The sequence below is a fragment of the Thermomyces lanuginosus genome (genome assembly GCF_041956635.1).
Source record: "Thermomyces lanuginosus strain ATCC 200065 unplaced genomic scaffold VTN49scaffold_27, whole genome shotgun sequence".
Classification (NCBI taxonomy): domain Eukaryota; kingdom Fungi; phylum Ascomycota; class Eurotiomycetes; order Eurotiales; family Trichocomaceae; genus Thermomyces; species Thermomyces lanuginosus.
Genome location: NW_027192361.1, coordinates 525,477 through 545,215, shown reverse-complemented (window position 1 = coordinate 545,215; position 19,739 = coordinate 525,477). Strand labels below are relative to the sequence as shown.

At 51.9% G+C, this 19,739-nt stretch overlaps 7 protein-coding genes across 7 annotated transcripts; 3 read left to right on the top strand and 4 right to left on the bottom strand.

Moving 5' to 3' along the window:
• Nucleotides 1–389: 389 nt before the first annotated feature.
• On the bottom strand, nt 390–2,581 carry VTN49DRAFT_2411 (uncharacterized protein; the record flags this gene model as incomplete). Its single annotated transcript, XM_069410134.1, has 3 exons — nt 390–2,233; nt 2,286–2,472; nt 2,534–2,581. The coding sequence occupies 3 exons, from the start codon at nt 2,579–2,581 to the stop codon at nt 390–392; spliced, it is 2,079 nt and encodes a 692-aa protein (XP_069268969.1).
• Nucleotides 2,582–3,041: 460 nt separating this feature from the next.
• Nucleotides 3,042–3,423, top strand: VTN49DRAFT_2410 (uncharacterized protein; the record flags this gene model as incomplete). Its single annotated transcript, XM_069410133.1, has 2 exons — nt 3,042–3,248; nt 3,319–3,423. 2 exons carry the CDS (start codon nt 3,042–3,044, stop codon nt 3,421–3,423), a joined length of 312 nt encoding a protein of 103 aa, XP_069268968.1.
• A 49-nt stretch (nt 3,424–3,472) lies between these two features.
• VTN49DRAFT_2409 (uncharacterized protein) lies at nt 3,473–4,362 on the bottom strand (the record flags this gene model as incomplete). Its single annotated transcript, XM_069410131.1, has 2 exons — nt 3,473–3,645; nt 4,200–4,362. 2 exons carry the CDS (start codon nt 4,360–4,362, stop codon nt 3,473–3,475), a joined length of 336 nt encoding a protein of 111 aa, XP_069268967.1.
• A 77-nt stretch (nt 4,363–4,439) lies between these two features.
• On the top strand, nt 4,440–6,813 carry VTN49DRAFT_2408 (uncharacterized protein; the record flags this gene model as incomplete). Its single annotated transcript, XM_069410130.1, has 7 exons — nt 4,440–4,450; nt 4,513–4,585; nt 4,647–4,712; nt 4,773–4,915; nt 4,972–5,097; nt 5,157–5,742; nt 5,818–6,813. 7 exons carry the CDS (start codon nt 4,440–4,442, stop codon nt 6,811–6,813), a joined length of 2,001 nt encoding a protein of 666 aa, XP_069268966.1.
• A 5,489-nt stretch (nt 6,814–12,302) lies between these two features.
• VTN49DRAFT_2407 (uncharacterized protein) lies at nt 12,303–12,680 on the bottom strand (the record flags this gene model as incomplete). The annotated part of the gene is made up of 2 exons (XM_069410129.1): nt 12,303–12,374; nt 12,429–12,680. 2 exons carry the CDS (start codon nt 12,678–12,680, stop codon nt 12,303–12,305), a joined length of 324 nt encoding a protein of 107 aa, XP_069268965.1.
• A 1,443-nt stretch (nt 12,681–14,123) lies between these two features.
• On the bottom strand, nt 14,124–15,182 carry VTN49DRAFT_2406 (uncharacterized protein; the record flags this gene model as incomplete). The annotated part of the gene is made up of 4 exons (XM_069410128.1): nt 14,124–14,423; nt 14,472–14,570; nt 14,645–14,785; nt 15,021–15,182. The coding sequence occupies 4 exons, from the start codon at nt 15,180–15,182 to the stop codon at nt 14,124–14,126; spliced, it is 702 nt and encodes a 233-aa protein (XP_069268964.1).
• Nucleotides 15,183–17,085: 1,903 nt separating this feature from the next.
• VTN49DRAFT_2405 (uncharacterized protein) lies at nt 17,086–18,751 on the top strand (the record flags this gene model as incomplete). Its single annotated transcript, XM_069410127.1, has 4 exons — nt 17,086–17,117; nt 17,206–18,103; nt 18,172–18,489; nt 18,542–18,751. The coding sequence occupies 4 exons, from the start codon at nt 17,086–17,088 to the stop codon at nt 18,749–18,751; spliced, it is 1,458 nt and encodes a 485-aa protein (XP_069268963.1).
• Between the last annotated feature and the right edge of the window lie 988 nt (nt 18,752–19,739).

Here is a 19,739-nt window from a genome sequence, read left to right as displayed (position 1 = left end):
TAATCGACGCCTCTTTACTACAGAACTTCTGCATGCATGCAACACTCACGTATTTCATGATAGAGAAGCACGTTAGTACAGTAGGAAACATAGACGCATTAATACAACCACCATTCAACTCCCGTCAACATCCAAGTCATTGCCAACGCCAACAATGTACGAGTACACAACATAGTAACACACGACATGATACACAGCGGAGATGCAAAACTGGGTATCAGAGAGCCCAAACATGCATAGCACAGGGGAATAGCAGGAGCTATCGCAACGTCAAATACAGTCCAGAGGCGGTAGACAGGGTGGGTTTGGTCGACGAGATGAGGTGCAATATGAGGGAGGGGCAGAAGACCAAACAGATAACTGCGCGAATAAACTGCATGATCGAGGCATCATGCATCGACAGGAACGGCGTTTTGCTTTGCAGTCGAGTTCGTTACTCGGTTGGACTGTCCGTCAGCGGCCGGTCCCGAGGTCTTGCCGTTCATGCGGTCAAACTCTAATGTCTCCGCCAGTTCGCCCACCATCGGATCAAGTTCCTCTTCTTTCAGTCCGGTAGCAAGAGCAACGAGTTTCCGATGCATGTCGAGTTTCGCGCTGACTCCGGCATCCGCCTTCTGCTGGATCAAATCCCGGACAGTTGCTCGACGCCGCTTTTGGGCTATCGTCAATTCCCGTGCGAGGTGATACAGCTCTTTGAGTTCGGTCACGTCGGGCGGATCTGATCGGCGAGCAGTTTTCGTTTCGGGTGACAGTGACGAGAATCGTTCTGCCAGCTCTTTGCGCTGCATCCTCTCCACGAGGGATTCGCATCGTTGACGCACGGCTTCGTATCGAGCCATCTGAGCCTCAAAGGGCTCGGCGTCCTTCTCTGCCGATGACAATGCCATCGATTCTTTCTGAATGGCGCGTCGATCAGCCTCTAATTGCTCATACAAAGCCTCTGGATTCGTTCCATCGTTTGCATTATTCTGATCGACAGTGGCGTTTCCATAGGCTTGGGTTAACTTCCGGTTAGCTTCTTCCATTATGGCTGTGATCTTGGACTGCAATTCCGAGGAGACCCCATCGCGCGACGCACCGGGGCGGCTCGGGCCATTGTCAAAATCACCAGATTCCAACAAATCGGCATCTGTGTGATCGTTGCCATGCGTGACACTAGACGGTGGATGATTGGGGATGAATTGTTGGGAATTGGCACTCTCCAGAATGCCGATCGCGGTTTCGCCCTTTTTATTGACCAAGTTCCCGGACTCAGGATGGTGCAGAAGAAAGAGGTGCGTAAGGCGAAAGTTACCATTTCGAGCGGCGACTAGGGCAGGGGTGTCGCCGTTCGAGTCCTGACATGAGAGAAGCATATCAAGATCCTCGCGCGAATACGAGTCGCGTAGCTTTTGTAGAAGGACTTCGCAATAGTATTTAGCACTTTTCCATTTTCCTTTGCTCCGCGTGGTCTCCGCCAGATGATGAAAAACGGTGGCTCCGAACCAGTCGCGGAACGTGATATTCTCCTGTAAAAGATTGACCAGGGCCGGAAATGTTTTCTTCTCATAGTTATTGGTAAACAAGACAGCCCTCACTAGAGGCGTCTCCTCATGGACCGACAGCGCACGAACGTCCGCACCCCTGTTGATGAGATCCTGAACGATCTCCAAATCGCCCATTGCGGCAGCCCAGTGAAGAGCAGTATTCCCTTGATCATCAATCGGGCGGTTGACTTGAAAATTCGGAGGTGGAACAGGAGGTTGTACACGTGCCGCTTCGGGAGCGTCACCTACTGTCATGAAGTAGTCAAGCAGTTGATCGCCATATAGGATATGCTCCTGTTCGCTGGGCGACATTAGTGGAGTACCATCAGGACCGCGCCTTCGTTTTCGCGCATGATTCGAATGCTGAGACGAGATCATTTCCTCATCGGCCAGCATCGATTCTGATTCCAGTGTCGTCTGATCAGGGTCCACTATTTCTTCATCTTCAAGGCCCGGAGCAGAATTTTCATATTGATCCTGCGAGAAGGTCGAAACACCCATTCTCGGATCATGCATAGGCATTGAAGCATCCAGTCTTCTCCTGACCGTAGAGGCTCGTGGGCCTCGTGGCCTCGACGCAATCGCATGTTTAGGTGCTGGAGGAGGACTTCTATCCCCAGGTACAAAATCAAAGATAGGAAGTAGCTTATCCAAAATATTATTTCTCTCCGCAAGTACGCGACCATCAGAGAGTGGTATCCAAGTGCCTATGAATACGTCAACAGTTGCCCAAGGCCCAAGGAGAAGAGTAAAGAATACCTTGATATTTTCCATATCCACCCTGCACTTTTTCGTGCACACCCTTCTGGACCTCACGTTCCAGGATACGGGTTCTTGCAGGCTTGTCAAATCCAGCTACCTTGAGAATGTGTGTCGCATTGATCCAATCGTCAGATCTCCGGCGCATAACACTGTCTCCATCGACCTTGAACTCATAGACCGGCACCTAAAATCGCTCAATGTTAGCAAACCTGACACCACAAGCTAGCCAACCGTTCCTGACTCACACCACTATAAGTGGCAGAGTATATACCACTATGCCCTGTCCCCGCCATCGCGAGGGTTGGTGAGTCTCGACTGACTCGAAGTTCAGAGTGAGTTGGGCGGTCAGCAAAAGAAGGGATGGTGAGGCTTCCGTCGCACTAGGCAAGTCCCATGTACACTAGAGCCCAGACCGAGATGTGACTTTGTCCAATCAATCAAAAAATAAAAACAGCACTTTTCAGCCACGGGTGGCTCATTCACGAGCGTTTCACCTGTCAAACGCGATGATTTGCATGTGCGGAGGACACAGACGCGACGAGGGCGGAGCGGGCGCGTAAAGTGGAAACGACGCGCTAGTCCAGTTTCGGAAAATCTTGGCGATTTTGGTCACGTGAGGTCACGGGATCTGCGCAAGTCCGCCAACCGCCTTGCTCCTCCGTCGAGCTTGCGATGAGCGTGAACGACTATTGGAATTGCGTTTCGCTGCAACTCCGTGCAACATGACCGTCGCAGAGTCCGTTGGTCTGTCAAATGGCAGTGGTATGGTCACTCAAATTGCTGGCAATGGGTTTGTTCTCCGAGCTGACTGGACACGACGTTGGCACAGCTGTTTCGGCATCTCCTAAGGAGATGTCCGATGCCCGCCTTCCGCTGGCTTATCGAGACTCGTGCGCTCACCTCTTGATTCCTCTCAATCGATGCCGCCAAAAAGAGTTTTACCTGCCGTGGAAGTGCGAGGTACGATCCCCGCGTGAAAAGTAGGAATCAAACTATGTCGGAACGGTAACCAATGTTATTCTTATTACAGACCGAAAGGCACACATACGAAAAATGCCAATACGAGGAATTCAAGAAGCGTGTGGCAAAGATGGAGGAACTACGGGCAGCCAAAGGAGGTGCGCGGAGCAATTGACCAAGGTTCAGCCGAGTGTGTGATGCCTTTTCGATTCCAATATGATTGTTTAAATGATAGAGCTTGGTCCGGTTGAAGGGACTTGTATGGATAGTCGACATGAATGCTGGCAGACTGCTACTCTGCTGTTAAATCTACGGCAACGGCCTTCGGTGACCATGTCCTGAATGTTCCGCATCTGGTTCCCGGTGCTTTTTTGTGTTGTATATATATCGAAGGCGTCTGAGGCATACGCAGCGCTTCGTCGTACGAGCGTCGTGCAAATCAACGAATAAACATTTACAGGCACATGACCAGGTCACATATGCGTTGTTGGGGCTCTTTAGGGACTCTCTGTACCAGATGTTCAACACAAAGTATTAGTAACATTTTAACGGTAGCCTAACATAGCCGAAGCAAGCCGAATGGAACAACGAGCTGCAAGTATGGCATCATCGCCTGGGAACTGGTCTCCAAGTGGTTGTTCGAGGTCGATTCCAGGCTTTGTGCTAGTGTTATGCAGTGTTCCTGATGGCGTGCCAATCACCATCGCCTGATCCGCAGGCCAAGGTCAACCAAAATACAATAATTTATGTACTTCATGGTCCTCTTTCTCTCTCAGACAACTTGATCCTTCGCATCTACCGACCGAACGCGCTTTATGCGCATTTTCTCCTTTACGATTCGACGACTCTGAGCCCCGCAAATGCGGCAAATGGATGCTTTTTGCGAGCCTGACCAGGATTAATAATCGATATGCCCAGCGCTCCGGCCGTCCCCCACATCCACGAGCCGACCATTCGAGGCTTCGCGAGATTCCGAGAGGGGAGGCAAGCAGAATACGGCTCTATTTAAATAGGGTCCCAAGAGATCGTTCGCGCAGCCTGGGGGCCGGGCTACGCGGAGGATTAAAAAGAAGTGGGCCGACGTTGTACATCCGTCATCGTTAGATTTTCGCATATCACAAAAATCTACTTGGGAGCGGGACTCGCAGGACTGCGTGCTCTATCCGCTAGAACGGCGGCTACTCTCACAAAATGGGTCTCTTGTAAGGATGCGCCTTTGTGATGACTGCTCAAGGTGCGCATGCTGAACTTATCTGGACTGCAGGGCCCAAGGTACTGCCCTTGATTGGCCAGAAGCAAAGAAAAACGCGGATAAAGTGAGAAAATGGGGCATCGAGGTGCGTCGCCTTTTTGTTTTCCGATCCAAGACTATTGCCAATGCGACTGACCGTGTCTTAGCAACTCCTCGCTACGTTTAATCGGGCAAAAGGGAAAGAACGTGACGCGCTGCTTTGGGGCGACGAGGTGAGCAACCAGCAGAGTCTGGACTATGTGCTTCAAGCTTACACGCAAGACATATGCTAGGTGGAATACCTGGTCGTCGCATTTGATGATGCCGCGTCCAAAGTCCGTCTTTCCCTTGCCCAAGCGGAAATTCTCAAGTCGCTGGCTCGGGATGAAGCGATGTGGAAGGCTGGTGGTAAAGTGCCTTCGATGACATCGGAACAGTGAGTTAACTACCAATCCCGTTGGGGAAGCATCTCTAACATGGCACTCTGTTCAGTAGCGGTGAAGTTCTCCCGACTTTCCACCCGGAATTTGGGCGCTTCATGTTGGAAGCAACGCCGGGCCGGCCATGGGGCATTGACCTGAGAGATCTCCTCAAGGTCGAATCGAATATGAAGTGGAGGTGGGTGGGAACTATGCTCAAATATTCCCATCAGCGTTCCGGCTAATGCGCTTCTGCAGGCGAGAAATTGCCAAAAGTCACATGGCACCTAACGAATTCCCCATCACGCTCACGACGTTTCCTCGTCTTGGAACGAGAGATGACTACATCGTTCCGTACTATCCTCCTTCAGGACCGGCTTTGCGGTCCCAGTTTGTCCCGGATGAGATTGCCAATCCTCACATCCGCTTCCCGACATTGGCGGCCAACATCAGATCTAGGCGAGGGAGGAAGGTTGAAATCAATGTCCCAGTTTTCAGAGACAAAAACACCCCCTGGCCTTTCAAAGATCCAACGGTGAATTATGACCTTCATAAGTGGCCCGAGGATGACGATGTCCGTAACGGGGCGGCCAAAGAGGGCCACGTATATATGGACGCAATGGCATTTGGCATGGGAAGCTGCTGCTTGCAGATCACTTTCCAAGCCAAGAATATCAACGAAGGCCGGCGCCTGTATGATCAACTCAGCCCGCTCGGACCGATTTTGCTAGCGTTGACCGCCGCAACGCCCATCTACAAAGGGTACCTTGTGGACACGGACGTACGGTGGAATCAGATTAGTCGGTCAGTTGATTGCAGAACGCGCGAGGAGCTTGGCGAGGTGGTAAGTATATTTTGCAAATCATGCAGTCGTCAAGAGTCCAAGGGGTACTGATTGTGTGTGTGTGTGTGTGTGCAGCCTCTGAAAAATGATCGCTGGCGAATTCCAAAGTCGAGATATGCATCCAACTCGACATATATTTCGCAGGACCCCCGGCTCCGAAAGGAATATTTGGACCCTAATCTCATAGTAGATGAAGAACTCAAGAAGCGACTGATAGAAGGCGGCATGGATGAACTTCTCGCCACTCACTTTGCCCATCTTTTCATCCGCGATCCCATTGTCATTTTTGCGGAGGACCTCCAGGAGCTGAATCTGAACGCGGTCGATCATTTCGAGAATTTGCAGTCGACTAACTGGCAACATATGCGTTTTAAGCCGCCACCGCCGGACAAGGATACCGGCTGGAGAGTTGAGTTCCGAGCGATGGAAGTCCAAATGACCGATTTTGAAAATGCTGCGTTTGCCATTTTTATCGTCCTGGTTACCCGAGCTATTTTGAGTTTTGATCTGAACTTCTATATTCCGATCACTCTCACGACGGAGAATATGGAAACGGCGCACGCTCGCAATGCCGTCTTGGAGAAGAAGTTCTACTTCCGCAAGGACCCATTCCCCAGCCGACGGGCCAGACTTCAGCAGCAGACGAACGGAGACGCTCCAGTGTCTTCAGGCTCTGCCGACGCAGCCAGCGGTGCTTCATCCCCAGTCCTTGGGCCTGTTGAAGACGAATACAGACTCATGACCATCGCGGAAATCATCAACGGGGCGCCTGGAGGGTTCCCCGGACTCATTCCGCTCGTCGAGTCGTACTTGAACAGCGTGAATGTCGATGTCGAGACTCGGTGCTCGATCGCGCGCTACCTCGACCTCCTCCGCAAGCGCGCAGATGGAACGCTGTGGACCGGGGCCAGATGGCTTCGTCACTTTGTGACTTCGCACCCGGATTACAAGGGCGACAGCGTTGTTTCTGAGAAGATTACATACGATCTAGTGAAGGCCGTGCAGGAGATGACCGAAAAGGAAGGCAAAGACGGCACTGCCGGTTGGCAGATGCTGACGGGAAAGGCATAGAATTGATTTGACGCAGCATAGATTATTTGCCTGGCATGATATACAGCAGTCGATGCTATCTGATTCAGAATCTAGCTCACTGATATTATGTTCTACGACAGTTATAATTAACAGAAGCCTCCAATACTGGATTCATGTGGTAGATAAGTCTCTTTGTCATCGGACACTATGCGGCCGAGGATTCATTCCTCAAGGTTCGAGCACATCAATCTTTTCGTTCGCCTTCCTTTTTCCACAAGACAAAAGGACTGAGATAGGAACGGAGAAGAAAGACTGTTCGGATTCATATCATCACAGCTGAACAGGACCACCTGTCCAGTACCTGCCCTATGTCTATTTCCTCCTTCAAATTGGAGGATGGCTCCAGGATTCTTCTTACAATCACTGTCGCCGCTTTGATCGCTTCCCACGTTCCGCAACCTTGCCGATATATGTGCATACATTACCAGACTCGGATCTGCCGGCGAGCGATGGGCGGGGGGGGGCCAGCTCAAATACATCTCACCGTTGTGGAACGTGGGTATCCGGCATGAATAATAAGCGGCACATCGTCAAGAAAGTACCGACATCACGCTGTGTGGCGCGAAGTCATGAGCAACGTCGGCGTTTTCTGTGCGACAGTAACTGGTATGTCCTTATGCTTGCGAGAACGAGGCGCATGACACGGTGTGTACGGTGTCCATCAATGAGCCCGGATAGACTCGAAATCGGTTCCGGAGTCGTCTAGATCAATTTTGTGTCACCAGCGAAGACTCTTGGGGCCGAGGCTGGAACCGTTGTTTTCCACGAGAGTCGTCTGGCTGGGTTCTGCGAGGTTAGTCCCGTTGTAGTGATGGTCGGGAAGAAGAGACTCATGGAAACGACGCAGCCACCCGCGCGCACAACGAGGATGTCATGTTGATGAACGATGGTTAAGTGACGATGACTCGAAGCTCCCATCGCTGAGAGTTCCCACAATACTACCTGGCCGCCATCTAAGCAACGATCAACAACTTCCTCATCACCGTCCATTGAAAATCTCGCCCGACATTTGATGCCGGGAGCGCCGCCGCTCTCCGTGGCCTAGGCCGTGGAATCTGCGGTTCATCACGATGAGCAGTTCTATCAGCTATATCTCAGCCGGGGAAAGACGCTGCAAGATCGGATGAGGCGCTGATCAGCAGGGACCAGGACATGACGGTGGCATCGGGACCGTAGGAGTCACGCGTCGATGGTTGTCTGCTTTATGTCGGCATGTACCTGTTCACGTTGCACCGGATCCAATGGAGAGAGGATGGTCTGTAGTCTGAAGGATTACTGGAGGCCGTGGGTTTGGCGATCTGGTGGTTATGGTGGTGTGCCGGGTGTTTCTTTCGAGGGTTCTTGATCGGCAAGGGGGGAAGGGGGTGGAGGGGGGGAAGGTTCAAGGATGAGGCCGTGATAATGCCATCTCCTGCTGGGCATGCTTGCGTCTGCGCAGAGTTAATCGAAGACAGACGGGATGAGACAGGAAATGGGTCGAAATGATCTATTGTTCGACACGATACCTGTCCGGCATTGCCGTCCATTCCAATCAGCTTCCAACAGTAACGATCCGATCAAGATTTCTTGCAGAGTACTCCGTATTCTCCTCATAATCATGTCATTCCTAGAACAAGCAAAGGAGGGATGTAGATTCTTTCATGTGCCAGTTTGACAGAATGCTGCCAATGGACCACTGCCGGTCGGTGCTTTCCTAGGACTTTTGATCCTGACTGCTCCGTCCGGAATCATGCACTCTTGACATAGACCTACTCATGCATGCAGAGATCCGATCCGTTCCCAGACAATGGCCATGGGCTCAGTCTGAATCACGATCGACTCGATCGAACCTCTCTCGACGCTAGTTTCAGAAGGACAGTGCCATGATGCACCCGAAGGTCTGTCCGCCGCCCTGACGAGGGTCACAAGGAGGAGCTTATGGTACCATACTGAGGGTCGGATTTCTTTTTCCACCATGCATTCTAGGTATATGCTCAAAATTGAGCCAGAGAAAAACGAGTTTGAGCAGCTACGAAACAGGAATCATCTCGCAGAAGTCGTCGCCCTAGTTGAATCTTGGAAAAGTTGGCTCTCCGTTCATTTATTTTGTCCATTTGCTGCACTGCGGCCAGCACATCGTTCCTGCGCCGTCCGGCCTTGGTTCGTGATCCAAGGGACACTCTGGACTCGAGAAACAGAGTGCCACCCGCATCACGACCTCCTCGGATCGATGTAGACTAGCGTAATACGAGAGCCGGATGTTTACTCAAAGGGGAGAATGCATCTTGACACCGGGCCCTGTCTCTCGGAAGTAAACTTTCGGGTCTGGAACGGTGAATCTGATGGATCTTAGAAATACGATCCCTATCGCGTACAGATCGTATTTCCGTGACGCCAGTTGGGCTCTGCAAAACAGGAAATTCCACTGCTGGACTGCATGACGGATCATCTTCGTTACCGCACGAAACCGTAAACAATCATTTGTCATAGGCCAACCTTGTCGTCAAAGTTCAGCGCCCCGAGATTTCCTGCAAAGTGATCGACATTCTGACAGGCGAAATCCTGGCAAGCCATCCCACGCCATCCTTTTCCCTCCCCGTCCCATGGCCAGCCGCACCAGGCACCAATCCTTCCCTGGACGCCGATTTGGCCAGCCAATGGCGTGTCCGCATGGCCCGGTTTTCTGGAGTTTTTCGCAGCAGTCAAACTTAACGGCTTTTGCCCCATCAGGACCCTGGGGATGTCCGAAATGAGCTTAGCAACGCTTGGCATGATGGGAGATATTCCGATTGACGCTCTTGTCAGTTCAATGTTTCGGAGGAAACCTGTTTCCCTTCCGTTCGCCACTGCGATAATTGCGTTCCAGGGTGATTGATCAACTTTTGATGAATTTCGTGCGTGGACGGAAGAGACATATTTCCCAAATCAGTGGCACTGCATTGCACATTTCAGGATGGATTCCCTTCGTCCAAGCTTGTCCAAGACCCTGCGGACCTGCTTCGCCTCGCTACGGAATCGAACACGCCGAATGGCAAACGCTCGGTCCACCTCCCAGACCGCCATTCATGCATAGCCGTTGCGCTAGTCCTGCTGTTCCACCTGCATTCCAGATTCACGATGATTGCATCGAGATGCCTCGATCTGAGTCTTCGGTGGCTCCGTCTGTGGCAAGTGGCGACAGGAAGCATCGCATTCCCGCGTCGAGCTGCAGGGTTTTTGTGAGAGGTCGTCCGGTGTGACTTGCGAAATCTTCCACCCATCTACCCCGGGAAACTAGTACGATGTGGGATGGAATTATGCATGCATGCATGCATGCGAATCGATACGTAGTCACGGCCAACCGGCTAGGCAGGATGGAGACGTTGTAGACATCATGACCGCGTCGCTGATACCACGGTAGGGGTTTCGAGTTTCGACGTGATCGAAGGAACGGCCCCAGCTCCAGAATCCTGCCCCTGTCGATGTACGCCGTGCTCCGTCACGGAGTCCTCGCGGATGTGTACACCGATAATTCCTCGCTACGCTGTAGGTACCCCGTTCTCCGTAGTGAGTAGGTACCACGTAATCTACTCGGACGCTCTTCTCGGTCCTCCGTTGAAGCCGCTCACCAAGGAGGAGCGAACCATCGCGAAGGGTTCCCTATGCAACGGACAGCCTGACAGGACATATTTGGCAGGCAGCCTAATATTACTCGTACACTCGCAATCAAAAAGCCAAGACATCGTGTTGTAAAAACGGGCGTTCCGCACTAGTATAAACTAGGAGTGTCATACAACAGAGCCAATAGAATGGTCGCAGGTGCTCTCTGTCTGTGTCTGTATGTGTTGTATTATTCTTGTGCTGAGTAGTGAGGAAACTTGATCTTATATACATGAGCCACACAAGTGAATATCCGAATCCTTAACCGAGCAAATTTTCTTTCGGCCCACACACATTTCTCGTGAAGCCGATTCATGTATCGTGATGTTTTGTGACCAGACTTGAGTAGATCACGTGATGGCATCTTGACACTAGACGAGTACCAGCTGCCCAGATCCACAACACATCGCTCATAGTGGGCTACTCGATTCGGTTTCGTTGGCAGCAGATCAGTTCCGGTCGTGGCTCGGCCAGGCAAGCTCTGCTTCTTTTGGTCTTGAGCAGGTTCTCACCCATCCACATCGGGAGAAAGGAACACCCTTTTCCGTCTGGGTACTTTGCCCAGCGGCAACCCGATCCCGAACCAGCATTCCACGGAAAGCCCGCCAGTTCACAGGAAAAATCCAAACTTCCCCATCGAGAATTCTGCATGACAATTTCTTTACGTCCAGTCCGCCGCCCTCCGCGCACTAGTCCCAACGGGGACAGCTGAATGGGGCGCCGTTGGAGCTAAGAGGGCAGGTGCCCCACCGCTCCTGCCTTGGTCAGAGTCTGTTTTGACAGCTGTCAGGATAATCATGGCAAGGGCAACCCTTTCTTACCGCCTGTCGAATCCATGGGCTGTGGTCCGGCGCTAAGAAAAAAAAAAAAAAACTCTCCACATGGCTGACAGCCTTGGCCCGGGGGGGTGTTCTTCCCTGCAGTTCACCCAGCGAGTCCTCTAGTTCTCCGTATGTATGAAACCGCTGAGACGAGGACAAGTCTTGCGAGTGATATTTGAAAGTACTGATGGTCAAGTTCGTCGCGATACCGTAGAAGGACCGCGGAAAGGACGACGCAGGCTGTTTGGCTCCCAAAGTGAAATGGTGCGTAGCCGAACCTAACGTTACACCCGTTCCTCATCCTCAACAGCGCTTGCTGAATGGATGAAAATCCTCCGACTGTCCAACGGTCCCGACTGTGGGCACGGACGGCATTTCATCCCTTCCAGTTACGGCCGTGATCAACTTTTTCACGCCCACTCACAGTCCAGAGATGTAAACTCTCTGGGAGCCTGACAAATGCCTGAATTGTCTTCTGGCTGGACATGTTCGATCTGGATCTGTTCTCTTCCAAGGGTCAAATCGTTCAAACGGTGAACCTAATTTCTGCTGAGTTGTCGACTGTGATGTTGTGGTTCGCCTTGTCGAACACCTGGTACAAGTTGTCCAATCACTCTCGACGCTAAGATCATTGGCCAGCCTGGGGTCATTCTTTTTTCCTCCAGTGAGAAGTGGTGGTTGTTCACTAGTGCAAGATAGTCTCGCTTCGAGTGGATTGCTTGGGCGAAAAATTGCGATTCGTTCAAACGCCCAATTCCAGTGGCCTATGGGAAGGAGTGTTTTTACGCGCGGTCATCCCAAAGAAGAATCGAGCCGGGGACTTCTGGAAGACGATCTGATATCCTCAGAGCAGACCGAGATTAACATTCATCAATCTCACCCCCGAAACTGATTAACGGACCTACTCCGTGTTGGATCGCCCATCCAGACAAGGGGGATGTCATGCAGGGTGAGGATGTTCTCACTTCTGCGAGGGTTGGGGAGTTATTTGCAGGTGGAATAACTTACTTTGATTGCTTTGAAGTGAATCTACGTGAATTCAGCCGAAGAGATTTGTTGCTTGGGCAGGGAGTAGAACTGGGTCACCCAGAGCTTGGCCAACTGTGCTATCATCAAGGTCCTCGACTAGAGATGCAAAGCACGTGACAAACCTACTCGTAGTTGGTGCTTGGACCCTTCATTCGATCGAGATCTGATAACTCGCGGCTGAAACCCATGGCGACATCGCGGACACGCCGAAGGGATATCCGTATCATTGGTGTTGTCTGCAGGATTGCTGGGCCGGTCACGCTGTCGGTACTCGGTAGACATCCGACACCGTATCCGATGTTTGAAATCAGAGAATCCCTGTGAGAGATTGCATGCGCGCAGAAGCAGCAATCGGGAGAGGTTGACGCTGATGGGCATGATACGATCGGCAATTCAGGTCCACAATCTATGCCGTTGTGCAATCTACGGGAATACCCTCCGTACAGGATCATCTTATCGGTGCCCATCGCCAGCTTTCCGCACAAAGGAAATGATGAATATTTGGTATCCGTAGTCACACGATGGAGAGGACACGTGCTCACTGTTCGACCCTCCAATTCCGATGAAGCTCAGGCCGCCTTCAGCTACATCTACTGATGCAAGGCTGTCTGTCGCGTTGGAAACCGTTGGAAACAATATGCTATGTGGGACACGGTCACGGAATGTCAACATGGGATTCGCTCATTATCAACAGGTATCGACTCCAGCTTCGACAGTTGTCTTCGTTCCACTACTTTGTCAGCTGAAATTTATCCATGCCAGGGTTCATCGTGCTAGCTGCTACAAATGCTCCATGTGAGAAATGGGCCGAGCGAGCAACTGCTCGGCTTCCAAGAACGACGCAGATTGGAAGAGTGGTTGATTCATCCAACACCAACAGATTGTTGTTCAGCTCCCAGAAAGCTTCTTGAGTCCATGGCCGACTCGCGCTCGTACTTTGTCTCGTATGTGATGCCGGCACGGGAAATCGAACGTTGATGTGATCTATATCTGCAGCGTGACTGGGGCGAAATCAAGTAAAGTTATCAAATTGACCATGCCGGTCGGACTTTTTGCTTTGGATGATTTAGATTTGTCCCACGCGGCCATGCCCGGACAAACGAATCGAAGCCCGGGTATGGCAGCAGTGTCACGGAAGACGGATCCATCTTTTCCTGGCCCAGTCACCGCACGAGAAATCTGGAATAATGGCACCCACGACCTTCGATGACACTCGATCACTCTGCATGAGAAATGTCGAATTCCTGGCCTTGGCATGCAACTAGCCTGTGATCTGTAAGAAAGTGTAAATCATACGACTACTTTTGCGAGCTGTTCATGAATCATGACCCCTCGATCCGATCCCATCCATCAATTGATGATCAAGACACCGGTCCATTAGTTCATCTAATCTAGTTTACCCCTCATCAGCCATATTAAATGTGTGAAGCCTGATAGGAAGCAATCAATCTATGCGCCTTGGCACCCCGGGGGGGGGGGTTTCTGATCGGGTTCATTTGGGGAATGCGGCTGTTAGTGGTTAATCTAAGTTTTCGGGGGGTTTGTTGGAATTGTTGGAAATGCTCCCAGTAACGTTGTCGATTTAGTGGAGTTTGCTGAGGTCCCTACATCGACAAGGTTCTGTTTCGATGGCAGTCGCAGGATGTTTGAAAGTGTAAGAACTAAGAAGTCGATGACACCTCGATTTTGCTGCGGCCGGCATCCTCCACGCCCTACACAGCTCGTGCGGCCGACGATCCATTCTTCGCATTGATTGACAATATTGATAATATATCCATTGAGTGGGCAATATATGTTTTGGCCATCGAACCAATATTATTATTAATCTGACAACCGGTCCGGAGCAAGCAGGCGTGTCTGCACAATGCTCTCTCGGATTTCCCAGAGGATGGCGGCTCTGGATGCCCCAGGCACCAATGCGGCCGCCACCGACTGGAGCATGGGCCTCGGTTGGCCGTTAAAGTTGATCAAAATTCCAAAAACCAAAAGCATGACTGCATCCAGCGCGCTAACTCGAACCGGTTTAGGCCATCTCACTAACTTGACGGTTGGATCTCCGGGCTCCATCGTCGGCCAGCAAATTCCCATTGGCCGACCATGCCCAGACGAGATCTCACGGGTCTTGGCCTGGCGCTAGTGATGCTCCATCTCGGGACACTGGCAACGGACCTCACTCCCAGTTAGGAAGGGATCACTTGAAAGGCGCATTGACGTGGGCGGTGTGGCCTCGCTTGATGCGACACCCATTCTCGACTCTGCCTGTTGACGCTATGATCGTCGCGCATCATACAATCACAAAGTTCAGTCGTCCCTCGTACGAGAGCGGCTTAAACCTAAGTTACCCTTTTAACACGGACGGACGGTCGTCCGTGCTTCGGACGCAGACTCCGCTCAAACTGAGGACTTGTTGCGTATGAGATTCGGGGAGGACCGTTGGGGGACTCGATCCATGTCTGGTATCGGTTCAACGACAGCAGGAGATGCTGCACGGCGATGGATCACAGACTCAAGGTTTAAGATCGGACGATCGGCCCTTCCCTCAGATGGGTTTCTGCGTGGTCCGTTACGCTTTTTGTACGAGTCCGGCGGCGAGAGGGTGATTTCTGCTGGCCTGGAACGCTGAACGGAAAAACCCGTACCACTACGACGGGCCGCACCCTTTGCAAGTTCTGAACTCAAACCGCTCGTCTGGCTGGAGCATGGCCAAATGGATCTTACCCAACGTGGCTTAGAGCTCGATCGATGGATGTGATCCGCCCCACTGCATGCAAAAGGCTCGTCGTCCCAGCTTGCCCTTTTCTCCCAAGTTCCCATCACCCACCCGCTTTTCCACGCCGCGTTGCTGGCAATCAAGTGGACCTTGTCCTTGCATGAGAGCATGTGTCCTTCCCGATTTGTATCGTGCTCTCTCCGCTCCGTGCTTTGTGGCTCAGGCGGTCGGTAGTTACGTGTAGGGGTACGGAGTACGGAGGGTGTGCGCGCGTGTGTGTACTTATCGAGGGAGGTTACCATATCTATCAAAAAATACCAGATCTTACCGGCATGCTCGGCCCAAGCCCTAACTCATCTGCCGTCCTGGATTCCGAACAGCCACAACGGAGATGCGCAGAGGGAACAGGGTTACAGGATCTGGAGCTCCTGGCGCCGCCATTCCCAATCCATGGCGAGCCCATGTCTGGACGAGCAGTCCAGCATATCCAATCTCAACCCCGGCTCAATATCATTGCTAAATAACCTGTTAATAACGATGGTCCAACCCCATCCGTTCATGAGAAGCATGGCTGATGGCAGGGCGATCCCGGACGGGGACCAATCTCCCCTGGCCACGGGATAGGGTCAAGTCAATCCTCTGGACAACGGCCTCTAGGAGCAAAGTTTCCTGGGAACATGGCCATTTATGGCGTAAGGTCCCCTGGGCTGACTCGCTGGGCTCCGCTCCACCCTTCGATACCCGCTGGTGACTCCACATTTCGTCCAGATCGGCCGGTTCGCGGCTTTCCCCTTCCCCCTCTGTATTGGTGTTCTGTAACGTGGCGGTAACGCGATCTGAGCCCCACATCGTGCTCTTCCCTTCCCAAGCGTGTCCCGCAGCGGGATGACAAGTGAGCTTGTCCAAGCACCGAGAGCAATGAGAACGGGGAAAAATGCGAGAGGAATGGGGGGCGCAGAAAAAAGGAGAGCACGAACAAACTCTCAAGACTCTTCCGGATCCGACTCAGCCAGAACGATAGGCTCGATGTTCCCGGAGATCATCTACCAGTAATTAACCTAGGGGCAAAGTCTCCAGAATCGTGGACTCAGCCAAACTTAACCTACCATACCATGCACCACTACATCGTAGCCCGTCTCCTTTTTCGTTCTCCATAGCAGATGACAGCCAAAACATAACTAAAATCCTAAAGCATAGTCGATCTTCGCAATCTCGATCAACCTTCTCCTGTCCATTCATCTTGTTCCTTTTCTCCTCTTCCTCCTAAACTATCTTCTTAATTCTTCTTCATCCCTCTTCTCTACTCCATACACCTGCAGGCCAGCCTAGCCTTCCAGTAAGCTCGCGGCTGGAAACCAAACAGTGAACGGCCCCCCGGATTTCCTTCAGCCATTCTTCCCGTCCTAGATCAAGCAGCCAGAAACCCACGCGACGCACGCTTCGGCTATCCCTTGCGTCGACCGTGCCGGCTGGCTGTTCCCCACGTCAAGCCTCGAGTCCGAAAAACAAAACAAGAACAAAGGCTTCGCGTAGTGGATGCGTGATCTGGCAGCACGCAAGATCCCTTTCCCCTGCCGCCGTTGCCGCTGTTAGTTGGACGGGCGGCTGTGGGATCATCTGCACGGCTTCTCCGTCGCATCGGATCTGACCTGTTTGCCGTCCTGCCATTCCTCGCTGGTTGCTCAGAGCACCCATCTGGCGCCTGGGTTTTTATTCGTCCATCGGCTCATTCTTTTTTTTTTTTTACACCCTTTCCAATTCTCGGCTTTAGGCCTCTTCTTTCAGAAAATCGAGCGGATCTCCGGTGATCGGCCTCAATAGTCCAGGCGTCGTCCGATCCTCGAGCCTGCTTAGTGCCACGGCCGATTATCCACTGGTGGATTCGCTACCTCGTTGTGTCGAAGCTATTCTCAACCTAATCGGTGGCAATCCTGCAGTGTTTCGCTTGCGTCGATATTTGAAGACGGCAAAACATCGTGCCTGTTTCCTGGCAAAACAATTAACTGGGACAAAAGGGCGTGATCCCGCCTCCCAGTGGTGGTCCCAGTATTCTCCATCGGCGCAACAGGCGTGATGGGAATACTGGAAGCCGAGGATCGCTACAGGTACGATATCCCCTTCTCTCGAGCTACGCCAATATGGTTGATGTTTTTAAATTCACCCGGCTGACTGTTGGCCGCGAATGCGCTGTAGAGATTACTTTCCGAGAAGTAGTTTCACATTTGACTCGCGCCCCAAAGACACAGAGCCCTCCAAGATGGCGACGGGAGTAAGCATCAATGCTACACCTCTCGTGAGCCCGACAACACTATACCCTTCGCATTCATATCCGTATCCGCCCGCCACGACATCCGTGCCCCCGCCATCACATCAATCGCCGCCTCGCCGGTCCATGGAGATTGATCGGGATCATCCGCCGGCGCAGCCGGCGAGGCAGTCGCTGCCGTCGATTCATGAGGCACTGGGAAATGATAGTCCCCTACCCTACCCCAGTCCATCGTCCTCGTCATCGGTGTCACAACACCCGCCTTATCATCCTCTCCAGTCCAGTGTGATGCCGCGACCTGCTACCGAAGGGCCAACAGGACCTCCAAACCCCTTCTCGTCAAGTCATCAAACTTCCGCTCCATTTCTCCGCGAGCCTCAATATCTGACACAGCCAAGTCATTCGGCTCCTCCGCCGGGAGACACGTCCCGATCTAGTCTGGCGTCCATCTCGACGCAGGACTCACGAAAGCACTCTGTGCCGTCCGCTAGTTCCGGGAAGTCGCCCACCCAAAGTGCCACGACGACCGCGACTTCCCTTTCGGCTACACAGGGGCCATCATACGATCACGGGACATCGCCCAGCTCACGGCCACCATCGGATAGTTACGTAGTTTCCCAAACAGCGCCGTACGCGGCTCAGGGGCCAAATCATCATCCGTCCGCGTCATATGATGGGCGCGGACACCATGGACAATGGTCGGACGGACGGATAGATGAGAAGGGAGGGTTCCCCGGGAGCCGCCCCGGGATATCTTCGGCTCCGCCGCACGAATCGATGAAGCGGCATTATGATGGATATGATCTCGAGGCTTCTCTCAACGAGGTAGGTCGACAATACGTCATGCCGTTCATGGAACTATCATGGAGCTATATGAGCTAACTACAGCACAGATCATCCATGGGGCGACAAGGACTCTGGAGTTTGCCAGAAACTACGCTGCCCGTGCACATCAGACTCAAAGATCGGGGCCGAGCTACGGATCTTTTCCGTCCGTCTACGAAGTTGATACCATGATCCAAATACAGCAGCATACGCACGAAGCGCTGCTGAAATTACGGACCGCGGTGCTGAGTCAGGAGCATGCTTTGGCCGAGCACCGAGCTCGTGGACAAGGGAACGGATATGACGAAGGGCGAGGCAACGTGTACCAAGAAGAGCTCAAGAACAATGTGAATACAGGGCAACCGGACGCAAAGAAGCGCCGAGGGGTAAGTTTGGCTATTGCTGTCATTGATCGGATCCTTTCTGACATCCTAATAGAAGGCCGCACCGCCTGGGCGATGCCACAGTTGCAACCGCGCCGAAACACCTGAATGGCGACGAGGGCCCGATGGAGCTCGCACGCTATGCAACGCCTGTGGCTTGCACTATGCGAAGTTGACGAGAAAAATGGGCGCGAACAAGGCGGCCGCTCTGGGATCGAATCTGAAACCAAAGGGCCTGGACACGTCATCGCCAGCGCAACGGTGACCCTACTACGGGCACTACACAAATCAACTCCCTTTACTACGAGGACCCAATGGATCTGTATTTGTTAATTTTCATTTACTCGGCGTTCGAAGAGGGAATGGGGATTTAGATTTCTGACTGGATGGAGTTGCCATGTAATTTTTTTTTTTTTTCTTTTACCGTGGATCTTGCATTGGTTTTCCTGTTCTGTTGACCGTCGGGAGTTTCCTGCAGAGTTCCGGGCCGCGAGTGTATTTTCCGGTGGTTGTTTTTTTTTTTTTCTTTTGCTGCGAGTCCAGATCAATGTGCCATGGGTGGCGATGTCAATATAAGGTTTTGAAGGGTCTTGTGACTCTTGATTTGGGAGGAAATATGATAGAGAATTCAATGTGGAATTGGTCCCGTCAATGATTCATTCCATCTATCTGATTTCGCAGATACACGGTAGAAGCTTGTCTATTTGTCGATCATATTCAGGGATCTCAGGGTTTCCTTTGCTCCGCTTTTCCAGTATTTCAAAGATATGGAAAAGGGTTGATGACGCTGTGGCTGTGGCTGTGGCGAGTTGAGAGTGGTTCCTTTACTCACAATAGAAAGTAACCAAGGGGATTTAGCTATCTTGAAAGTTCAATCATCCCTTGAAGATTTTAACTTTGACTCCCAAGAGTCCAAGAGAGCCATGGAATGTTGGAAGTGGCCTGATCCATAGCGGCGGGTCTGGCTAAGAAAAAGCCAAAGCAGTGACGATCGCGATTCTGAATCCGGAACCCGACATCCGGTCCCAGATTTTTGCTTTACTTGAACCGGTTTAGCGGACAAGTCTATTTACAGGCATGATCTTTTGAAACTGGCCAGTGGAGATATAACTGACTGGAATGATCCATTCAGGTATTTTGCAATTTCCAGAGATTTTTTTTTGAATTTTTTTTTTTCTCAAACCAAAGTTTCGAGTATGCTTCAAGCATTGAGTTCGGTAAGGTAAGGGAACACCGGCCGAGAGTACTCCGTG